Source organism: Enoplosus armatus, chromosome 2 (assembly GCF_043641665.1).
Source record: "Enoplosus armatus isolate fEnoArm2 chromosome 2, fEnoArm2.hap1, whole genome shotgun sequence".
Classification (NCBI taxonomy): Eukaryota; Metazoa; Chordata; class Actinopteri; order Centrarchiformes; family Enoplosidae; genus Enoplosus; species Enoplosus armatus.
Window position 1 is genome coordinate 25681464 of NC_092181.1, and position 24698 is coordinate 25706161.

General features: G+C 41.0%; 1 protein-coding gene across 2 annotated transcripts; it reads right to left on the reverse strand.

Annotated features, from left to right (window-relative positions):
• Window positions 1–679: 679 nt before the first annotated feature.
• mfng (MFNG O-fucosylpeptide 3-beta-N-acetylglucosaminyltransferase) lies at window positions 680–21944 on the reverse strand. 2 transcript variants are annotated; one of them, XM_070916752.1, is made up of 9 exons: window positions 21728–21944; window positions 21542–21652; window positions 14681–14726; window positions 13268–13370; window positions 9959–10112; window positions 6147–6232; window positions 5039–5204; window positions 4856–4941; window positions 680–1257 (listed from the first exon to the last, which is right to left on the reverse strand). In XM_070916752.1, exons 1-9 carry the CDS (start codon window positions 21914–21916, stop codon window positions 1206–1208), a joined length of 993 nt encoding a protein of 330 aa, XP_070772853.1. In that variant the 5' UTR covers window positions 21917–21944; the 3' UTR covers window positions 680–1205. The 2 variants fall into 2 exon arrangements, with proteins under 2 accessions (XP_070772853.1, XP_070772846.1); XM_070916745.1 differs by having other exon boundaries at window positions 21542–21944.
• Window positions 21945–24698: the final 2754 nt, after the last annotated feature.

Consider the following 24698-nt stretch of genomic DNA (forward strand, 5'->3'; position numbering starts at 1 on the left):
CAACCACTTGCCATCCACTTCACACAAGTTCAGCCCCAGACGCGTTCAGCAGCATATCTGTATTCATCACATCTCCATTCTCAGCAAACAAGAAACCTGCGAGCCGCCAGCAGCACAGTGTCATCTCTCTGCCTCCTATCCCCACACTAACATTTGATTGTGTGCATGTCACTGTGAGATTCGTATTTTCGTTCTGAACCCGAACTGTCCGGCTCGGTGAGATCTGCCTGCAAATGTGAGCCAGTTTTTCACGCCACGGTGGGGAGCAGGTCTCAGGCGTGTCAGTTGTGATCTTCTTCAACGCTTTCAGTGGTTTGTTGTTTTTGTTTTTATTTGGAAAAATAAATAAATGCAACAGAGGAAAACGGGATGAGTGGAAGTTAATTTTGCTTCCATCCATGGCCGTGGAGGAGCCAGCACAGCAATTGTGGACAAGACTGAGTAAACAGAGAGACAGATGGAGGGGTGGAGGAAAGGAAGGAGGAAGTGAGAAAAAAGGAGGGAGGGAGGACAGGAGGTTTGGATAAGGAGGGAGATGTGGGTCAGAAAGGCTTATTGTGTGAGACTTCATAGGCACAAGGACACTGTCCCCTTCATAACAACACCACCTGAAGGTAATTCAGGCCCTGTAGGTGCAGAATGTGCCGTTTAATTCATCATTAGTTTTAACATTTTGACAATTTAAGGATCATAAAGAAATAGTAAGAAAATGTAAAGCTACATTTAATCAATGTTTGAGAGCATTTTTGAAACATGTACAATTTCATGTTCATTTTTGTCACCAAAAACAAGTTTCAGTGAAAAGTGCTGCCTTGTCTTAAGTGCTTCACTGCCACAGATAAAATCCTCCAAACAAACAAAAACATTCAGTAGTGAAGACGCAAAAAGTCTTCATCTCTGTTTGTAACGCAGAGATGACGAAGAGAAAACCTTCCGCAGTTCATAATCCTGTTAAAGTCCTGTTTTCCGAGTCTGTGAGAGTCCATCTGATCACTCTTTTAAGCAGGTTCGGGAGGCGAACAAAGAGAGCGGTTGTGGAACATCAGATTTCGACTGTTGAGTCCTCTGTAGTCCAACGCTTCTCTTCTACTTTCTGATTCTGCAGTTCTGGTGTCTGTCAGTTTTCTCTGTATTCAACTATGTCTTCCAGCAGGATTAGTCTTGTCCCCATGTGTGTTTGGAAGTTGTAGTCTTCTACGAAGAGTTCACGGACACCAGCTGGTGAAAGGATACAGCATGCAGTGGACAGTCTTGAACCTGTAGAAGACAGAAGTGATGAATAATAAATCACAGGCGTGCTTGATTTTGAAAATGCAGTCATGTTTGGAATTCTTCATTCTCCATAGTTCACGCAATTTAAATGTTAATATCTTTGTTTGCATATTCCTCTAATACATTCAGTACATGTACACAAGGTTGGTTGGTTATGTGAAAATATATTTCATTAATAAAACAGTACTCAACATTATAATGTAAGGGGGGGGGGGGCTCCTTTCAGGAGGATGATTGATGTGGCCACATGGTCTGAGTGGAAGGGAAGATAAATTTCATGCGTGCATTGCATGTTTCAATGGATTTAACTTGTCAGTAAAGATATGTACATGCGTATGAAGCGCACATGAAATGAAGGTCTTGATCAATGTTTTTTTTTTATAAACAAACAAACAAACAAAAACACATCCCCTGAAATTCACAGGCAATGGGAACAGGGACATCCTATGGGTTAAAAATGTACTTTCTGCACATCTGTTTCACAATAACTAATAAAACAATTACTAAAAATGTACTTGCTGCTCAATACAAACGTTCTGAAAAAATACAATATAAAAAGAAGTGAAAAGAGTGCTTATTTCTAATGTATTTCACTTAATAAATATTCTGAAGCTCTCAGATTTTACTACCTTTATAGCACAGCGTTGCCCTGAGGCAACACAAAAAAATCCTTGGTGGGGGTGAGAGTGACAATTCATTGATACATTATCAGGGAGTGGGAGGAACATATCATATATTACCCTAATGTGTGCAGTAGTGGGTTAAGAATTTCTTTTTCTGTAGTGTTTGCTTTTAATTGGATAGTGACGGTGTAGAGGTGGCGAGAAACGAGCGGAGAGAGAGGGGATGAGATGCAGCAAACGTCCCCAGCTGGACTCAAACCAAGGACATTATCATTATGTAGCCAGCGATTAAACCCCCAGGCCACCAGGATGTCCTTAAGTACAGGTTTTGTTAGACACAAATAAGTATAGCTTTATTTAACCAGCAAAGTGCCTTACAAGAAATCTGTAATAATAAAAACCTTGCAGTTAGTCAGCCCTGCGTGTACACACTGACAGAGCGGCAGGTCAGTCTGCAGTGACCCTCACTGATATATAAAGGTGGAAGTAGGTGAGTCAGATCCTCAGTAGCCTTGACAACAAGAATCCAGCTAAATTACAGTAAAAGTTGTGGGGGAAAAATAGCATAGTCGTTCATTTTAAGTCCATATATTATGTAGTATGCACAGTGAAGTGTAGGTGTTAGAGGGGACATTAAGTTATCTGTGACTTTGAATTGTCCTCCATCAGCAGCCGGTAGAGGCTGCGGCAGCACTGATGATCTGCTGCTACCAAAGAAAAAGAGAGCGCTTAAGCAGCTAAAAATAGTCCTGCAGAAGCATCTAATGAAGATGTCATCCAGTAACATCATAACACGATGATATTGTGCTTCTTTATGACTTTTTACCTCCAACAAGGAGATTATGTTTTCGCTCCTATTTGTTGATCTCAAAAACTTGTTAAAAGTTTTTAAATGAAAATTGGTGGAAAGAAGTTCATGGACCACAGAAAACAAATTCTTAGTATTTTGTGTGGATCCTTAAGGATTTTAATATATTCTGTATTCTACTGTTATTGTATCAACTACACTTCTCGCAGATATTGTTTCGTGCACAGTTTTGGTTTGGTTTTGAGATATGCATTTAAGATCTCATGGGTGGGAACGCTTTGCTCACACTTTCTGAGGGCAGATTGAAGTGGAGTTTGGTCACATAGCCTCAGCCCTGACTGTGTCCCAGACTGTCATCTTATCACTTATTGCTGATTGCATTTTCCCCGAACGTGTTTAGTGATACTGTCTGCAAATCACATATTTCACGCTGCTACATTCGTGACCTGATTTCTTTGGAAAAACACATTTAATTTCCACAAATATACCTGAGTAAACAAAGAAAAATAAGACATGAAAAAAACATTTGACCTGCTCCTTTAAGGCTGCAGCGATGTTAAGAGCAACTCTGTGCGACACCAGTGGAGAGAGAAACAAATGGAAAGAGCTCCCTGCGGAGCGTTTGTGGTGATATGTTCGTACAGCTGGTGATGGCGAGGACCGGAAAAGACAAACACATCTGTTGTGTTACGTATCTCTGACTGAGCAGGAACTGGAGCTACAGGTCGGATCATCTGAGCGCTGATTTCTAAAAGCAAAGAAGCCCGTAGTAAACGAGCATCTTGCCGTAAGGATGAACTATTCATGCAACGCGCGCGTAAATCAGTCATTTATTCATAATATGCTAATATTTGATGTCTTGATTACACCTTTTAAGTGATTATTTCCACATTTTGAGATTAAAGATTTGGAACAAAATAACATCTAATTTCAGTCCACACAAAAGGCTTTTTTTCCGTTCCACTAGAACAGGATCATTTTATTTTGGTAAGGTGTTTTATAGCACCACCACCACCACCACCACCACTAATACTTCCAGTATCCATTCAATGTTAGGCTAGTGTCCCCACCAGGCCAAAAATGTCCAATTTGCACAGAATACACCTCATAATCTAATTGCTTTGCACATTCATGGTGTCAAGAGAATAAACCTGTTCGATTTTCAACGATCCTGTGACCTTTGATGTACTGTAGGCCCGCCCTCAGCTCGGCTCTAGGGGGAGCAACCTAGGCATTAGAAATGAGGTCGCATTCAGACCGACTTAAGCTCTGCATGTAAAAACACAGCCTTCTTTTCATTCATCTAACATGAGGCCATTCGGGTAACACAGCGCAGTGGGCTCTGGCAAAAAAACAAAAGGAGAATCATACAGATAAAAGTTGAACCAGGTTTACGTTTTGCCACAAGGCAACCTGACGTCATCCGGCAAAGGCACTACTTTGGCCAATCCGCACAGTTTACCTCACGATCGCCACGACCAAAAATAAAATAGTTGCCGTGTGATAGCTTTCCAGAGTTGTAATTCAATTAATCCTGTCTGTGAGTATTATAAACCGTTAGTATTATAATCTCTTACTCCAACTGGACTCCCAGGATCATATTTCATTGTCTCACCGGGACGTGAAGCAACATGTCCTCACCAATGCAGACCCTTGCGTTGTTTTAACACAGGGCTAAACGCCCGCTCAGTCTTGTTTAAAACACGGTAGATCATTTAAAGTGCTATAATCAACTATCACGTATCAAAGCGATGCTAACGTTAGCCACCAAAAGCTGCTGGTCATGCAAGACCAAGTCAGGCTGCAGCAGCAGAACCCATGACTGTATTAACTTGAGCAAGGTTGTGTTTTTTGAAGAATGGATGAATGATGCATATTTATTTTCGTAGCTTTGTAACAGGAGAATATATTAATATATGAATTCCACGTCAGAAGTTACAGACAGTTCGCAGAAACTGCCCGTACTTGTCTCACACACAAGGAAGCAGGTCTAAACATGTATCATACCCACATATCTGATTCTGTGGACACCAGCCAAAATGTTGGAAAGCTGCTGACTGAAGGTTGAGTGGTCGTCAAAGACAGAATGATGCGGGCAGAGAAATGTTCCTCATATCTCCTGATTCATGAGTTGATGGAGTGACACACAAACCTGGAGGGGTCCTCCTTCTTAGAGAAGCTTCCTTTCACCTCGATGCTGTTCATCTTGTTCTCAAACATCCCGTAGCTCAGAGTCACCTGCAGTGGAGGAAAAAACACACACACAACCGTCAGAAAAAGTGCATCTGCATGCATTTCTATGTGTGTGTGTGTGTGTGTGGGGGGGGGTCACTACCTGGCGTGGTATGCTTCTGTGGCTGACGAGTAGCAGGTTTTCCAGGTGCGAGTGGAATAACGGACAGTGGACCATGGAGATGCCCAGCCTCTTCTCCACGATGAAGCCCACGGTGCAGTCGTCAGGGAGACGGATCGTCGCCGACGTCTCCTCGAAGCGGTAGCCGCTGAAATACACACATACAACAACGCACACACATTAATGACTTCAGATTTACATTTGGCAAAATACACATGACTAAAGACATGTTTTTTTTTTCTGGTGATAACAGGAGAAGTTACCTAAAAGAAAAACTGCCCAACTTTCATCCTAAATGGACAATATCGGGGATTTTGCATGTTTTGGCCCATTAAGTACTTATTGCATTTACTTTCCTGCTGACCTTTTCCAAAGAACACCGTAAATTTCTAGATTGATTCCCTACCTTCTAGCCCTGGGCAGCCATTAGTCTCAGTTCTTTGAGAGCAGTATAAATACAAACTTGCAGAGACCTGAAACTTACTTTAGATTGGTGATTCATCACCATAAACATTTAGTGAGCTTTATTTTTTGGTCAGAGTTATGCTGCTGATTAATGCAGTTGAAGAAAGAGACTGTTTGTTGCATTCAAGTCTTTGCAGGAAAGAGACTTTGTGGAGTTTGCCACCAAACAGGTCATCGAAAATCAGATTATGTATTGTATGACATCTTTGCTCACTTATTTTTTGTCTTTTAGGTTTGTTTTTCGGCCTTTCAAATCTAAAATGATGGAGTCTCTGGCAAGCACCTCAACACATCAGCGAGATATTTGTGGATAACGTTTAGTCTCAGCTGCAATATTGAGCAACTATTGCATCATTTTGACAAAAACAAATAAGGGAAATTAAATGTGATGGATGACCTATTTTCAAGCAAGTCTCTTCAAGTTGATTTTCATTGCATGCCACCAAGTTATAGTACATTTTAAAAAACATTGCATTGTATGAATTGAATTGAATGTTAAAGGAGGAGCAGATGATGCCACCTTCATCTTTGTGTTTATTGAGGAGTCTCTGACTTTGACTAATCTGGACATTTAGTCCCTATGAAGACAATTTACACACACATGTGCAGATCAGCTGGTAACTACCTGGCCCAGGGAGCCATCTTCTCCGCCAGCCGCCGACTCAGACAGAATCCTGCTCCTCCTGTAGCGAACCAGAACCGCACCTCCCTCTGAGTGACAAAACACACACACACACACATATATTAACAGAGACTTTAACAACGTTCCCATCTCTAGTTTTGAATTAATGTGTTTAACCAAGACTTGCATGGCATCAAAAAAAACTTTCCTCATTCATTTCAATGAGAGCACTGTGTTGGAAGCTAGTTAGCCTAGCCTGCCAGCTCCCACTTTCCAAAGTGTATATTTAAACTTAACAGCATAATATCCTTCCAGATGTTGAATGTTATAAATTATAACTATACATTACAAAACCATCACTATATGGGTTTTTCTGTGAAAACAGGGGGAGACGACTTGTACAACATTTGTGAATGAGTTTCCCCCTCACACACATAGAGACACACACACACATCTACAGTATAATGTCTCACCATCTTCATACGGGAATAAAGAAACAAATCCATACTAAAAATATGCAAAATCTGTATTCACAAAAGTATAGAAATATACACACACAGAGAGAAATATTTGACAAACCGGCGCAGTATCTTTCCCTCTGACACACAGAGTCTGTGAAAGATAAGAAATACAGAAGAAAAAAAGCTCACTGACCCCAAATAATAAAGTGTAATACTTTTCTTTGCCTCTCCTCTGTTTCCCCTTCGGACTTGTATTGATTGTTCGCTCTTTTCCAAAACAGCCAGCTATGAATTGCATGTCTTTATCTGTTAACTCTCTGCCATTTCTCAAGCAGATGCTATGTTTTTGTTTCCTGCAGAATAAACCGTTTAGGTGATATTTTACAGGAGGAAATCTGGAGATTTGTTTGCGTGTTAGTCGCAGAAATGAGATTAGGAGTTTAGAGCAACCGATAAATACTGAACAAATGAGTAGACTGAGTATTTTCGCTCCTTTTGCAACGCTGTATGTCTGTTGCTGTAATTTCCTTCCCTTTCATTTCTATTTTTTCTGTTGAAACATTTCCTTCAATTTTGCAGACTTTCTTTCAATCTGTTTACTCTTTTTGTTTTTCCGCCAATTTTTTCTTTGACTCTTTCCTTGTCCTTCCTTTACTTTTGTTATCCTTTCAACCACTTTGCACACTTTGCTGTTTTCTTTTCTTTCCCTTTACTTTCCTTCTGTCCTTTTCTTCCCATTACTTTCCTTTAAATTTTTATCATTTCCCTTCCTTATGTTCCTTATTTTCCCATTTCCTGCCTTGTTGTTTGCACCTCTCTGTCTTCCTCCTCCTTGATTTCTTTCTTATCCTTTCCCCTATGCATTTCTATGGCTCTTTACCTTCTATTTCCTTCCTTTTTACGTTAAAGATCATTCCTTTTGTTTCCTTTAATTTCCTTTCCACCCTGTCACTCCTCCCTTTTCTTACCATTTATTTCCTTTGGCTCTTTGTCTTTACCTTTCCTTTTGTTTCCATTCCTTTCCTTTCTTTCCCTCCTTCCGTCTCTCATCTTCCTCTCGGCCTCACAATTGTGACAGGAAATCGAAAAAGATAGTCAGCGAGATGTAAGAAAAAAAAGACGAGGAGACAGGGAGGGGCCTGACATTAGTTTTTGTTTTCTCCATCACCCATCCAACCTCAGCAAAGGATGGAGATGATGGGGGGGAAAAAAGGAAAAAAGAGAAAAGTGAAAGAGAGCAATGGGAACAGAAGGAAGGAGGAAAGGAAGACAGAGGGAAAAGAGTTAGGAAGCAAAGATAAATAAAGATCTATTTTCCAGTGTAAATGGGTGCAATCAGAGTGCAGAATGTGACACAAAGGAGATGGAGAGAGTAATTTCAAGAAATGAGCGAGAGAGATTGAAAAGGGCTGAGAGAGGAGGAGAGAGGGGATGACATGCTATTCAGAGAGCTTGCTGGAATCCGGATGCACTTTAACTCAATAGGAACATTAATTCTACTGTAAAGCATATGAACTCAATGACACACACACACACACACACACACAGCTATTCACACAGGTATGTGTATGTGTGTGTGTGTGTACGCATAATCCAAAAACAAACTATCGACCTCCTGCAGTTTGACAACCTCCTTCCCCCGGGGAGTCTTCGTCATTGTGTGTGTGTGTGTGTGTGTGTGTGTGTGTGTGTGTGTGTGTTTTACCACCAATCAATATCCCAACAAGATACTAATCACTCATTGATCCACTTGGGTCCGAAAATCCTTCCCATGTGAACAAAAGCTACACGTTTCCTGTACGTCCACACATCCATGACTGCATCCTCCCCTCATGTCCCGTCAGCCGTGATGGGAGTCAAAAATGGACGTGTGAGTATGGATTTGGAAAGTATGGATTTTGAATGGCTGTGGTTAACCTGGCTGGGCTGCATTTTAGGCACAAAACCGATAAAAGAAGGCCTCGGCTTTGTTTTAGAGTTCATTAGTGTCCTCGGAGGAGCATCAGAGCATCAAAAAGAGGTGACAGAAAAAAGGAAAGCGAGAAGAGGATGGGACTACCTATTGCAAAGTTTAAAACGTAATTCAATTCGTACCGCAAGCGCAATATGTTCAATCCACACAGATTCCAGCAGCTCCTCAGGTGCTGAAACTGTCTCCACCGAGGTGACTGCTGTGATATCAGAGATAAACCAAACCAGCTGGTCTGTTCAGCCAGCAATAATAGTTTTCAGGACATGAAAAGAAGGTGGGAGGAAATCAGGGGGTTTTATTTAGGTTCATTTTATTTTCCAACAAGCGAAACGGAGGATCTTCAATCATTAACAATCACGACAATCATACTCGATGAGGGAAAACTGACGACATCTAAAGGTGTTCCAGAATGACTCTGTAGACCAGCCAAGATTATTTCCCAAAACGTCCATTGAAAATGCCCTTTGACCTTTGAACTTTGAACTGTTTTTAAATGTGATGAATGACTTTGCTGACTATTTCATTGTTTTACATTGTTTTCACGTCTAAACAGAAAACCCGAGTAAACAGTGGAAGGTGTGACGATGAGTGTGGCAGCAGTTAACCTGTCCAAAGGCTACATCCAGGGACTTTGGTTTGGTTTGAGAGTTCATGCAGCAGCAGCAGAAAACAGGAAAGAAAGAAGAAAAGAGAAAAGAGAAGGAAGCAAAGAATGAAGTCAGCGAAAGACATAAAAGTTGGAGTGGAAGGATCCATGTGAATCAGTGGGTGAACAACATCACAGGAGTGTCTCGGTGGGAAGGAAGAAATAAGTTATTAGTGAAAAGACAGAAATAGGACGGAGGTAAAGAATCTCTGGAGGAAGAACAGCAAGAAAAAAAGAAATCTGTGGATTTACATTAAAGACAGTAATGCATCACGGAGGGGTCACCCTGCTTTAAGGAGTTATCGGTCCATATAAATTAAATTCAGTACAGGTTTCAGGGGAGTTTTAGTGTTCTGTGGTGTAAATGCTGTTTCAGAGGCATTTCCGACCCTGCCAAGAGGAAAAGCTCTGGGGAAACATTGAGAAATTGTATTTTCTTAGCATGAAAATGGACACGTTTGAACTGTTGAATTCACAAAAAAATAGTATTTGTGAAAGTGACTCATTAAAAATGTTAATGGAAGTGTTTCACAGTAGAAAACCGTTTCAAATTGTATTTGTCTCTTTACTTTGAGAGATATAATGTTCATTTGAAGTCATGAAGTGAACTGAGAGCTGATTATTTGCTGATGACCTCAGCATGTTCTTCAGCTTCAGTCTGAGAAGAAGTTGAACCTGCCAGGAAATCTACAAGCTCCCGTGTGGGTTAAATTAAATAAACACTGTGGTATGGTACCGTCGCATTGCCCTCCAGGAGTTCGTGAGCAGTGATGGGCTTGTCCAGGCTCGGTTTGCCCACGTAGATGTCGCCGTCCTGGGGGAAAGCCGAGAGCAGGGAGAGGAGGGCCTCCGGGTTCACGTAGTTATCATCGTCCACATGACAAAACCACCTGAGGACCCGCAGAGGGAAGAACAGACAAAAGATGCAGTTAAAATATACACTGGTGTTTGATTTAATGGTCTGGGTTTCTCCGGTCCTCCTGTTGATGTCTGCAGCCAGGCAGATCAGAGATTTGAACACTCATTTTCCTCCTTGTTGGTTTCATTCTCACACAGAATGAATCCAACAACTCCCAAAGACTTGAAAAGTGCCTGAACTACAGTAGATGATGCATCACGTCAACATTTAAAGTCAAAAGGTTTCTGCCTTATCATTGTGCCTGAGCTCAGTGTTTTCCATTTTGTTATACTGAATTACTGTATGCTCCGAGGAAGAAATGTGAGACTCCCACCGGGAACAGTTCCTCAAATCCATCTGCCTGGATTTGTGATCAAATATTCTAAACTCAGGTTTACACAGTCGGGCTTGGGGCGGATTTCTTTTTTTTTTTTTAGGACTAACTTTATAAAGCTGCACCACCGGCAAGGCTGTCTTTGTCAAGCGCCTTCAAAAAAAATCCAGGTTATCCCACACAGCTATGGACTGTCAGAACCAGATGCTTCATCTAAGAGAACTCACATCCACTTTAATCAGTTTCAGCAGAGATAGAGTCGAAAAGTCTGCATGTCAATTCACCTCCTGTTGTTTGTGTTTCCTGACAAGACATCCGCCTGATATCTGCAGACAGCTGGCAGGCTAGCGTTAGCTACTCAGCAGGTAGGGACCGACTGAACAAAGTAGGATCCACACTCTGTTCCGTCGACTCCCGTGGCTTCAACTCTCGTAACCAACAAACACAAACTGAGAGCTCGTATCAGCGTGCGGAGTCTTATGTAAGTCTGTCCACCTCGTAAATGTCACCGTTAAATTCACCACAAATAAGGATGGGAATCGAGAACTGGCTCCAAATGGTCCTATCCATCAGAATCGTACGCCTCCGAGCTCATCAGTTCCTTTTATCGATGCCGGCATGTTTGTTTCTAAACAATGGCGTCAAACTCGAGCATCTACGCTGCTGGAAACAACAAGGAGTCATGGCGAAGAGGAAGAAACGGTCCAATGCGTGGCTTCATTTCACAAAGAAAGATGACAACAGACCTAGTTATAATGTCTGTAAAATGATCATTTCGAGTAAGGCTGAAACTATATTCCAGGAATGCCATGTATTTGACACTCTACGCACGAGTGCCACTGCTTCCCAACCGAGCAGCGTGTCCGTTACCGAGGGTAAATATCCTGTTATAATACCAGTAGCGTCAGGTAGGCGGGCGTAGCAGATGTGTTTTTTTGATTAAGAAAACTGAATGAAAGAGAAGGCAGTACAAATATTTTCTCTTTTCATCTATTTTAGATGATGACAGGCTGTTGCTACAGCTCGCTCTCAGGCTTTTTTCCACTCTGTTTCTACACTGTGTTCAGACTCAGAGATAATAAAACAGAAAACCTGTGGATGCCTACTTTTTTCCCCCCCACACAGAAAATTGATCATGACTCAATAAGGAGTCGACCTGGAGTGAACAGAGACGGGAGACACCTGGGACGGGAGTCTAAACTGCGGCTAAAAGAAAGTGGAACTACTCACAACATTGTCATGGCTCAAGACAGCTAATGCAGCCAGATACCATCTACAGTACGTAGACTGAAAGTAAACTTTTTGTACTTTTAATCGAATTAATTCAATATATTTTCCAGCCTATAACTTTCAACTGTGTCTGTAATGTAAAAGAATAAACACAGGAAAAACAACGGCACTTCTGTCTTCATAGCGTGAATTTCACTGTAATACTCTGTGAGTGATCAAGCTGTTTGATTTTCTTCTGCCATGACTGGACATGATGTCAAGGCCTCATTCCAAACCAAACAGACTCTTACTACAACATTGGAGTCCAAGTTACAAAGCTGCTGGTACCAAGCTGAAGTGATGTTTCCTCTGCCATCCTAATGGCACAAATGACACAAAAGGCTTCCTTCCAAAGCAAACAGCCTCATGTCCTTCTTCAGTCCAAATAACAAAGTGGGCCCCGGAGCCAAACTGTAACGCTCTTTCATTTTCTCTGCCATCTTAATGACAGGACAGCAGTCGAAGCCTTAGTCACACACCAAACACAAGCTGTTGAGCCTCACTATGTTTTCCACTAATCAGAAATGTGACATATAACACATTGTCGAGGATACTGTGCGGCAGCCTCAAGCAGGGTCATGAGTTGAAACCAAGTCAAATGAATCACGCATGTTGTATTATCTAATACTGCTGTGGCCTCCTCAAAATACTGCTTTCCTTCTACTGTCGCGATATTATGATTGCTGTGGAAATGGGTTAATTTAAGTTAAGTTAAACTAAATAACTGATTGTTTATTTAAAACAATAAATAATAAATAGAGAAACATTTGGAGAAGTGGTGTTTCTGTCCATCTGGCTAATGAACGTCCAATATTCACCCTCCTTTTAGCTCTGATTTTGGTCTCCTCCCCTTAGCTGCTAAATGCTCCACTATGTTCACTTATTAGTCGCTAACTTCTTCTTTGTCTAATACATTCTTACGTATTAATGCATCACAAATTCTAATACAGCGATATCATATGTATTAGCAACATATATATATATATATGCAACACACTCACAGAACATGGGCAGAAGTTCTGATTACTTTTGTAACATCTTCATATGCCAAATTACACAGGGACAGATGCATTTTAATATTAATATTTCTAGAATAAGGTAAATGCATTTGTTTGGAGTAAACTGAAGAATAAATGGGTTATGAACAGTCAAAGCAGATGCACACAGAAATGAACAGAACCTAAAATGTTTCCACACAAAATCTAAGGAAGACTATTTCCCACACTGTTTGATTGACAGGTGATCTCTGGGAAATACTGTGCATGCAGAGACTCAATTAGTGGAATTAACCTCCACCAACAAAGATGTGGAAAAAGAAAAAAGCAAAGGCATTCAAAGATCACCCCTGTACGAAGTCTGTATGTTGTAATTCTCAACGGTGTATTTGCTTATGTAACCCTCGAAGATTATTTACTTCCTTGATTTCTCCTTTCAACGCTGCAACGGCCCGATTTCCCCACAGTGATCATTATAAATTTGTAATCTTAATCCGATCTTTAAATCCAGTGTGGGCAGGAAGATAGACGGGCCTTAATCTGTCTCACCTCTTGTCTGAGGCCACGAAGCCGTCGTACTCGGCAGACATCTTGCAGGACAGAGCCTGCTGGCTGTGATCTGACTGGCAGCCTGTTACCACCATGTTGTGGCCTGGACAGAGAGAGAGAGAGAGAGAGAGAGAGAGAGAGAGAGAGAGAGAGAGAGAGAGAGAGAATTGTAATTTGACGCTTTGGCAACATTGCTTTCAAAACTTTCATGCTAAATCTGTCAGAGAGAGAATAAGAAAGAAAGAAAGAAAGAAAGAAAGAAAGAAATAAAGGAGTGTGAGAAAGAGAAAATAAGCAATGCAAAGATTTTTAATTTCTTCTCATGCTGACGTGGTGTGCATAGACAAATTGTCTGTATATAAATACTTTACAAAAGAAAATGATGGTGTCTTTTGTTTTTTGCCTTCCCAAAACCAAAAACACAAGAGCACGAGTGCAAGGAATGGATTAAACAGCAGTAGAAACCTCAACTTGCGTTACTTCCAAAGCCAAGAGTTGGCATATGATTAGCTCAGACTGACGTTGGCGGCTATGGTGACATTAAAAGTGAAACATAAAACGTGAACAATAAAGCATAAATGTAACCTACGTCTTGCTTGTCCAACATGTAAGCTAAGCAGCCAAATTGCGTTACGTTAAAATGAAATATGTCTGATCTCACATTCCTTATCATACTGGGATTAACTTGCTCTAAATTGCAATACAAGAACAATGCTGTTTGTTAGTTTGCATATCTCCCACAGATCATCAGCTAATGAGGATGCTAACTTTTTACTCGAGACATGCAGCTTTTAGCATTATATCATGCACAGTATATATCATACCCCTTTATCAAGATTCCTATTTTATAAAGAGTCAGCAGAAACAGCATTTTCAACCAACCTCGTGGAGTTAGCATTAGCTTAATAAGCTAGCTATTTGCGGCTGATAAAATCTGCCGGTGACAGTTTTTCAGCCTACAAAATTGACGGTGGCAACTTGAAGTGGTAACTCTGCCATTGTTATTATTGTAATTATTATTATTATTATTTGCTAGATTTCAAAGTTTGAAAGGTGGACCGACAGTATGTCTTAGGGGTCAATTCATCCCAAAGGTGTTGGATGGGGCTGTGCAGGTCAGTCTTCCGCACCTATTTATGGGCCTGGCTTTGTTTGCTGGGGCCTTCCACATGTTGTTGCCACGAACTTGGAAGCACATTATTACGTCTAAAATATTGTTGTATGTTGTAGCATTAAGACTTGTCTTAATTTGAACTAAGGGGACTATCCCTAGCCATGAAAAACAGCCCCACACTTAAAAGTACACATACAAAAGTGTCCACTTACTTTTGACCGTACAGTATTTGCATCTTAATCTAAATCAAACATTTTGTAAGGTTTTGTGTGTAAATTAGATCCAAGATTGCTGCTTACCCTGTGAACGTAAATCCTCATCCTCCGCGTCTGTGAAAATGAACGTCTATAAAGAAAAGCACAGAAAAACAAAGAGAAAGGGATTTAAATATACCAGCTTTGATTTAATCCTTCTTCTTCTTCTGCGCATCTGTGACAGAACGTCCTGAAAGCACCTTCATTAAGGAGCGAACACACACAACTACGCTCATACACACAGGATCAATATCGTTTTCAATGGAGCAAATTCGATGTGACAAAAACAAGGTTCCCCACTGTGAGCTAAAGACATTAGTCATTGCACACACACACACACACACACACACACATTTATGATCCAAAGTGGTCAGAGGGGCACTATATGGCCGAGTCAATTTGTTCTTTGGCAGATATATGAGTCAAATAAGACTCCAACCACACACACTCACAAACACCTTGGTGTTACTGCTGTCACATCCTGTTCTTACAACCAGATCGATCGATCGATAGATAGATAGATAGATAGATAGATAGATAGATAGATAGATAGATAGATAGATAGTACAACACTGACCTCTGGTGGTGTACAATTGTAAACGCACTCAACCACTAAAGCCATGGAAAACTTTGAATGTACATAGTTGTAGAAATATGCCATCTAATTCTTTTTTATTGAGATTTCAATTCAGAATTCAACTGAATCCAATTCAGATGTCTTTATTCATCTCTCAAGTCACAAACACAAAACTCTCACACAGAGTCAATCTAAAGATATGATAAAGAAATAATCCAAGAAAATAGTTTTTAAGTAGGTTAAAATGTAAATAAAATACCACGTATTTGCTGAAAGATTTATTATTTGGCTTCTTTTGAATTCGCGATTCCTTTGAAATTCACCAACATTTCAGAAACTCCGCAATCAGTCGGCATCCTGCATCGGTTTCATCCAGCAGACGTTTAACTCAAAAGATAAAAACCTGTATGGTGCATGAACCACAGAGGCTGGGGAGGTTTGTACCAGGGGATTGGAACAGGCAACCCTTGCGTCACATCTCTGCAGCCCCTCAGGCTGAACCGAGCGGCGTGTTCGACTTTCTTTGCCAGGCAGGCACTAAATAATCTCAGAGTGGGACAAATCATCCGTTAGATGAGATAAACACAAACCATAACTCGTGGAAATCTATTAATGTGTCTCCCTGTGTTTTTGGCTGGAAAACGAGAATACAAAAATGTTTCAAGCATACATTTTAAAGAATTCTAGTGACTACAACACATGGGCCTTTGCCAATAAGATATTAGTCACACTGAGATGAAAGTAATCGGAGGAATGTCTGAGCCTGAGGCCTTTTGTTCTCCAAAAGCTCATTTTTGTCAGCTAAACACTTAAATGTGAAGCTGGCATTTATTTAGGGTTAGTATTAACAACTGAAAGCATGTTCATAAAGATGGTTTCTGGGCATGAACAAAATACAAGTGTTCATTTGGAAATGTTACGTAGAAATATTCAAATCAAAAGTATGAGGAAAAAGTACACATGACAGCATTATTAGTGCATTTAAAATGATGGAGGATGAATTCAGAGAGACAAAATAAATTGAATGCAACATAAATATGATTTGAAATCTTATGAAAATGTTGTATTTATATGTAGTGAATCACAAATGACAGGAAAGGCAAGAGATGTGACTTAACCCAGGCGGAAGTGTGTGTGTGTGTGTGTGTGTGTGTGTGTGTGTGTGTGTGTGTGTTTTAAAAAGATAGAGATAGTGAAAGAGGAGATAGTAGGGTTAGAGTGTGAAGTGAGCAGGGTGTGAAACTGAATTTCCCACCATACAGAGACACTGAATGTATGATATGTGTGTCAGTTTACACGTGTCTGTCAGTGTGTGTGTCACTGTGTGTGTGTGTGTGTGTGTGTGTGTGTGTGTGTGTGTGTGTGTGTGTGTGCATGCATGGACATAGGCACGATTAAGAGACATGCAGTGAGAGAGAAGCTTTCCAGACTGCCTGACAGGCAGCTCCAGCTAATGACTGTAATCCCTGGATTACATGATCAGATTAGAAAAAGGGATACCCAGGGATACCTTTTCTTTAAAAAAAGCAAGTAGTCTTTTTTTGTTTTATGTAGATCACAGCAATATTTCTGATTTCGTAAACTTTTGATGGTCCAAGAGATCAGAAAGAGGACTAGGAACAGAGAAGAGAAATGGAATTGACTGGAAATTGTTCTGCAGCCTTCCAGTAGAGGGCGACAGAGCTGCTGCTCCATCCAGATGTGTTCGTGTTGGTGCTTGTTCTCCTTCCTTCCTGAGGCTTTGAGTCTTGCATGGCAAGTCCTCACTTCTTCGAAAGGCTTTTTAGAATTGGTTTTAAGGCTAAAGGCAGAATGAGAAAGACTTGTCAGTTGCAGCACCTGCCTGTCCAACAGAAAACAGGTCGACTCTGCGTCGCTCTCCTTCAGTGATCGCCAGCGGTTGAAAGATCAACCCCAGATTCACTCTTTGGAACGAGCTTTTCCCACTTGGTGTTTTGCCTCGCTATATTTGCGTTTTTTCAGCACTGCGTCCGCCATTTTCATGCTGACGTTCTGGTACCTGGTGGCTTCGCACTACCCAAAGGTTGACGCCCAGAAACGCCTTTAAGGTTAGAATTAGGTTTAGCTTCGGGTTAAGGGTAAGGGGTAGGTTAGGCATGTAGTTATGATGTTCAAATCTGTTCATAAACTCACATTGGGAGGACTTCCTGTTTATCTGGGGACAAAAACACTTAATCAGCTTAATCATTGATGTTAGGGTTAGTACTTGGCTTTAGGTTTATGGTTACAACTAGGTTTGAACTAACCCCAACAAAGGCAATCCAGAAGGCCTCACACTGAAGCTGTGGGGTTCACATATCCTCTAATTCTGAACAAAACCATCTGATTCCTGAACATAGGCTTCCCATTTTTGGAGTTTCCGGGAGTTTTTGGAAGAGGCTAACTACTTCTACAGTTCCTTCATCAAGCTAACATATATGCCACTGGTCACAGAGAGCCGAAACTGACATCGACCCTCCATCAAACACCCGGTAAGACCGCAAATAATGGGACCTCCAAATTATCACATTAACAGAGAATTACTGGGATTAATAACGGCACTGTAATTACTGAATTTCAAATTGTAATCCCTTACACTACTCAACATTGTTACGAGGTGGTGGTGAAGGAGCATGATATGTGGCTGAAAGCTCCTATAGAAGTCTAGTAAGTCGACCTTGAGTTAAGAATGGTGCGTAAGCTTCTAGGGGATTAATGTAAATCAACAGAGCATCCTCACAAATAACAAAAAACAAGTGTGTGTATTTGTGGTGTGTGTGCAAAGCTGTGTGTGCTTGAAAAATATTGCCCCTCACTGTGTGTGTGTGTGTGTGTGTGTGTGTGTGTGTGTGTGTGTGTGTGTGTGGCTACATTAAAGTGACTAATCTCCATAATATTCTCTCTACTGCACTCTATAAGGATCTGCATCTATTTAAGCACAGTTTTACTGTACCATCCCCAGTTCATCCATCAACTCTTAATATCTTTAAGACCGATCGAGCTCTTTCCTCCCTCACTTGTCCTCCCAAAGGTCATTTTGTTACCTTTGTCCATCACTGCAGCAGCAGGAGGAGGAGGAGGAGGAGGAGGAGGAGTAATGAGATACCTGGATCAATCCTCCTCACCACGATCACCAAGACAACCACCACCACCATCTATCCCAGTAAAACCCCATGAGAAAGGGCCACCATCACATTTATTTTCCTCTCCCCTGGTCATTACTTACACTAAACTACCTGCGCTGAGATCAGTCAACCTGGGCCCGAGGAACAAAAATGGCAGCACGGCGCGGCTCATAAACAGAGTTTGAGAGGACATTTCTCTGAGGTCAGGTAGACGTGCATAAATCTCAGCTTGTTTTCCACCACGTTAAAGCGCCATTAAGTAAGATTTGTACTGCACCACAGCACAAAATGACTGCCGTATATCTCCATAAGGTTTTTGATCAATACTTCAGAGATTCCTTGGCTGCGTTACGGGAATGCGGCTTTCAAAGACCGTGAGGAGACTGTGAATGAAGAATGAAGATGGATTGGCACAAAACTCTGCACAGACTTTGAAGGTTTCCAGGCGATGAATCCTAATGACCTTGGCGGTCCCCTGACTTTGCCTCTAGAACCACCATCAAGGCGAAATTTCAGTTTGTCAGTTACACACTAAACTAAGATGGTGGACATAAACAATACACCTGCGGAACATCATCACAACATCACGTCAGCACTGCAAATGAAAGCATGTTAGCATGCCGACATTAGCATTTAGCTCAAAGAACCACTGTGCATCACAGAACCGCTAGCATGAATGTTAAGTTAAGTTTCCTCTGATGATCATACTTTAAAATGTTCGCCTTTGGTCCACTTGAGTCCATCTATAAGATCATTTCTGACCTCGACGCTGTAGGATGTGATGGAAAGTGATTCAGGGGACCTGGAGCTGAAAGGGGCCCTCGATCATGTTGGGGATTATCGGTATATATTTACTGTTCCAGGGCCCCAAAATAAATTGTTGTTAGGGGACAGTTTCTGTCGCAACGCTCATGTTTCCAGCTCTAAGCAGATTAGATATTTAGTGACAGTAGCTGCCAAGCTGGTTAGAAATGACTTTTCACCCTGTATAATGGACAAAGTCTTGTGATGTGTGTGTGTGTGTGTGTGTGTGTGTGTGTGTGTGTGTGTGTGTGTGTGTGTGTGTGTTTGTGAGTGTGTGTGAATGTGGGTGGAGCTAAAATGAGGTTTGTTCTGTTCTGCAATCTGCACTCTCCACTTCCTGTTCTATGACCAGCTTCCGTTTCAGTATTGTTAACAGAGACGCTACACGGCGGCTGCTTCCCCTCAACCCAGACAACCTGCCTGCACAGCTTCCTGTGTGTGTGTGTGTGTGTGTGTGTTTTCTTGTCATGCTGCCTCTGCACTTGTGTGTTCATGTTCTTATGTATATACAGTGGGGGTCCAAAAGTCTGAGACCACAAGTCAAGATACTTCTATTTTGCATTTGTTTCAAATGTAATTTCATTACAAATGATAATATGAGCTTAATATTTTGAGTGAAATTCTTAGTATTTTGTATGTTCCCCTTTTGCTTTAGTGACAGCATGCACTCCAGCTGGCATGGACTCTCCAAGTTTGTTTAAAACCTGATGACCCATGTTATCCCAGCATGATCCGAAGGGCTTCTTGTGATGTCACAGAGTGCAAGGTGCAAATTTGCTTAAATTTGATTTCAGACCTAAAAATAGTGCAGAATCTAAATATTTCTTCTTCATTTTACACGTCATAACTTCTTGTGGTTTTTAAATGTTCCTGAATCCTCAAACTTTGTGATTATTTCCAGGTTTACGTGAAAACATTTGAGATTTTCAATGTGGTCTCGGACTTTTGTGTGTGGACAGACATTTACATTGTCAAAGCAAGTGTGAAATAAAAACATGAACATTAACAAAAGAATTGTGATCTTCCTCTTTCACTGTTAAAATAACGCCTCCTACTTTCATCAGCACTTCTTTAAAAAGTCTCTCTGCACTGTGAGACAGAAATCGAGAAGCTGAAGGATGAACGCTTCCTCTCAACATCTCCCTGTTCGTCTGTTTCACTTGTTTCAAAAAACGGAACTGAACTCTGTTTCATTAACCACAACATGGACGCAATGAAATCAAGTGTTAGTCGTCACGTTACTTACAAAGCGGTCATTTAAATAAAAGCACGTATACTGAAAGCAAGTCATTGTTGTGAGTATCAGAACCGTCAGCCCTGTAAGTCAGTGATCCTTTCTGGGCCGACGCTACCAACTCAGAATCCTTTACACGTGTTGATCCTGAAGATGAACTCAAATCTGATTTTACCAGCCAGGTTGGACGAATCAAAGCTCAGCAGATCAGAGATGCTGAACTCTGAGATAAACAAATGTTCCTGGTAAAGGCGTTCAATCTGATTAGACTTTGGTTATCTGTCAGAGTCGCTTTGGCATTTGATGCAAATAAAACACCTTTGAATTCAACATTGAAGCGAAAGAGAAGATAGGGAGCTGCTGACATTCAGCACTCAAAATCTTGGGATGATCTGTTCATTTTACCTTCTGACTGAGCCTCAAACGCTCACTCGTGTCAAATCTTTCACAAAGAACTGACTACGATACCCAATCCCACCTTCACTTGAGCCTTTAAAACAAACTAAACCCTCAAACAGTGATGACAGTTACATTTTTGAGTTGGAAAACCCATCTACGCCCCGACAACCCCCTAAATGTTACGGGTACAAGTAAGAAAACCAGTTGAAGTTGTGCCTTTTCACCAAGGATTCAACAGGCTTTCTCTACAGTGTTTCTCTACTTTACATCAGTTGCCAGTAAATTGACCAACCAAATCACTCAGGAAGTAAACTTAATCAGTCATCAGACCTGCAGCTTTAGAGCAAGAAGGAAGTGAATGCTTTCATTTCATCGTTTGGCCTACAGCACATGTCTTCCCGTAGGCCTAATGAGGAGTCCGATTTTACATTTTTTGAATGAAATAAATTCATAATATAATGACTTTAAACAGTTCTGGAGTTCGAAGTCTGCTGTGATTAAGACATAGGAACATAGACTTGTAGACTGTAATAATAAAAGTAATAATATCTACTATATTAGCTCCTTTTTTTCTCAGGACTTTTCTAGTATGGTTTTATTTTGTGGTCACAGTCAACTTTAACGGCGTAGAAGTGACCGGACCTGATGAAGCTTCTGGTGGAGTTCTGCTGGGGATGTGACCCTTCTATCGAGAGCAACAGCTGAGTGTCTGAAGTGCAGGAATATTCAGAGCAGCCCATAACAGCACAGACACACCAGACACTCACATGCGCTTTGGTTCTGGAGATCCACGTCTCCAAAAGGAGCGCAAGGCGCGTCTTGTGGAACCTCCCGGTGGTCTTCACAGCGATGAAGATGTCTTCCAGCTTCAGCGGCGGCTGGGTGACATGCGCGCCTTCAGAGACCGGGTGACCCCCTCTGCTGCTGCTGCTGCTGCTGCTGCTGCTGCCGGCCGGGCTCTGTGCGTCCTTGGCCGGGGACAGAGCCTGCTGGATGGAGCGTTGAAGCGCACCGGGTGACGGATGGTGGACCACACTGAGTTTGGGAAGGCTGCTGGTGCGTAATTGAAAATCCACGTAGAGAATGATGAAGAAGGTGAAAATCAAGACGGGCAACCTCCGACGTATCCATCTCTTATGCATGGTAGACAAAAGTTATTCAGACTCCATAAAGCATTAAAACCTCATATAAAATCCTCATGTTCGTGTGTTGTGGTCTAATGTCGCGGCGGCTCCTCCATCACCTCTCCGTCTCATTTACAACGTTATCATCGGCGGTCCTCATTAATCAGTTCATACACTTTGCGCGACTTTATCAGAATCATTTAATAATAAGTTTGAAAAGTTTGAAATAAACTCCAGCTGCACGACGAGACTGATTTCCTCTCATCTTCTGAGTCAAAGTCGCAGCTCTGCCCACACACGGTCACCGCTGTCAAGCTGCGCGAAATCATACGACGGCACTTCCTGGCATAGATTTCAAAATAAACTATAACAGTGAAAATGATAGTATACTTCCGGTTACAATCTGCTTTTATTTGAGAGTCCTGGTTAAAAATGCATCACATAACATGTGACAAGGACACTCAACAGGATGTTATATATTATGGTTTCCTAATTATTACATCCAAATATTCTCAATTAAACATATTCTGAAATATAAAGATAAACCAGAGCCACATATGCAATAGAGAAATATTTGCAAATAATTCATGTTTTGTACTATTGATAATGACAGGGAGCTTTTGTCTGTGTTTGTCGATTTATGTGAATGGAGTCTGGAGAGCACACCAATTACTATACTAACAACTAACAAACACTTTTGTCCGCTTGTTCAATAGCTTTCAACCATATCACACAGTCTTCTTCGGCAGATGGAGTTTGCTCGATTGCGATGAAACTGTAGATGTTCAAACTTTCCACTATTCTTAGCACTTGTCAAGAAGTCCTAAAAGTGCTCAAAATAATGGAAAGTTTGAACATCCACACTTCCGTCACAACTAAACGAACTCCATCTGCTAATGAAGACTGCGTGATAGTCTGCAGTCCCACAAGCAAGTAAAGGGACCATGAGTTGAGATGGTTTTGTCAACTGTCAAGCTCAACAGTTGTGCATCACACGTGTATTTGTGTGTATGTATTTTGCATAATTATAAATACCGTATCTCTGCTAAGTATTTATAGATTGAGATGAAAATTGGTTGACATTCATGATCCACAGGAGATAAATCCAGATGATTTAATTACCAAGTGTCCCTCAGCCAATCAGCAGTAGATTAGCGTGTCTATAGAGTGTCTTTAGTCTTGAAGGCCTACAAGTCTTTTCTAGGTCTATATGCAGAGCAATTGTGTTTTTATTCTTGATTATCTTCCTATTTCATTCTTTTCTTAAAATGATGGAATGAAAATATCTCTAGGCTACCCAGCAATAAAGCGTCTAGTTTGAGACATTCCTTCATTGTGATGGATTTCACAAGACTGAACATTGCTGACAAATGTGGGATGATTTGAGAAATGCAAAGAATGAAAATAGAAGCAAAGGGTATATTTTGATTTTGTTGTTTTTCTGACCTAAATGCAGAATATTGCACAGGCTGCAGCCCTTTTAACTTGTCAAGCAATGCCTACTCGCGACGACTAATCACAGGTTGCATGCACAGGTTGTGTTTAGCAAGAGTGATGTTGCCTTCTTACATTTCAATATTTTCTAGAGTTAAAACTCGGAAGAAGAAAGTAAAGATGTCAGATTTTCTTGTCTCATAACTCTTTTTTTTTAGACCTTTTGGGGGGTCCTGATACCCAGGTTGGGAACCACTGATATATATGAAGAGCTGGCAAAATTTCACAAAATGAGAATCAATCACAAACCATACACCAGACAACTTATCACATCCCACTGAGCCTGGTGTCATGTGTTCACTCAGCCAGAAACAAACCACAGTAAAACACTCCGCCTTCTTCCTTCCTCCTCGGCACTCAGAGCTTTCTGAGAGGTTCAGCTGTATCCAGAAACATTCTGTATTTTTGGGATCATTAAAGTTTTTTCTTCTGTTTTGCAACAAAAAAAAAGCCTCCCAGAATGATTCAGTTAATATTTCAAACTGATAATATCCTCAAAGAGCTGTTTCGAAAGCAAAAAAACACAGATGACTCATAATGTTAATGGTAGGTTTACTGGCAATAAGCTTCATGTCAGCAAACAGTAGGCATCATTTGTTTTTTTTAACAGTGGTCATCTTATTTTGAAAGGAAACAGTATGTCAGGAGCCAAACCCACAATACGCTGAGTCTCATGTATGGTGCACTTTACTGTTGTAAATTGGAGAGTGAAAAAAATAACCTACATTATTTATGGTCATAAATCACTTCTGTATGTTCTTTTTTTCTCATTCTCAAGAAGCTGAATTGATGTGAGTTTGTGGATAATCCTGGAAAATCTGGATAGATTTAAGGATAGCAAATTTGTTAAATGTCGCAACATGACTGATGATGAAGATGCCATAAAGGAAAAAAACACTATCTGATGGATTAACACTGTGTCCTTGAGCGAGTCCTCATGGGGAGTAAAATTAAAGCATCAGTGTAAAGCCTAACCCTGCTTTGACATAAAGTCCAAGGGGTCATTAGAAAGAGGGTTTGTCTCCTTGGGAACATGAAGATGAACTGCGAGATATTGCTCGAGGGTGACGGTGAAGGACTGCTCGTAGAATTTCCAAAACTAAAGGTTCATACTCTGCCAATATTGCATCAGTCGGTCGGACCACTTTGGCCCAGAGTGAAATATCTTAACAACTTGTGGATGGATTGCCGTGACATTTTGTACAGACATTCATGGTTTCCAGAAGATGAATTCTGCTGACTTTGAGGATACCCTAACTCTTCCTCTAGCGCCACCAGCAGGTCATAGTGTTCATAGGGAAATATC

Excerpts from the sequence above, each read along its gene's own strand:
- mfng (XM_070916745.1), bottom strand. The coding sequence starts at position 21,916 with ATGCATAAGAGATGGATACGTCGGAGGTTGCCCGTCTTGATTTTCACC. Across the intron at positions 14,727-21,541 it reads TCTCCAGAACCAAAGCGCAT|ACGTTCATTTTCACAGACGC; the intron begins GTGAGTGTCTGG and ends TTTTCTTTATAG. Across the intron at positions 5,205-6,146 it reads AAGATGGCTCCCTGGGCCAG|CGGCTACCGCTTCGAGGAGA; the intron begins GTAGTTACCAGC and ends TGTGTATTTCAG.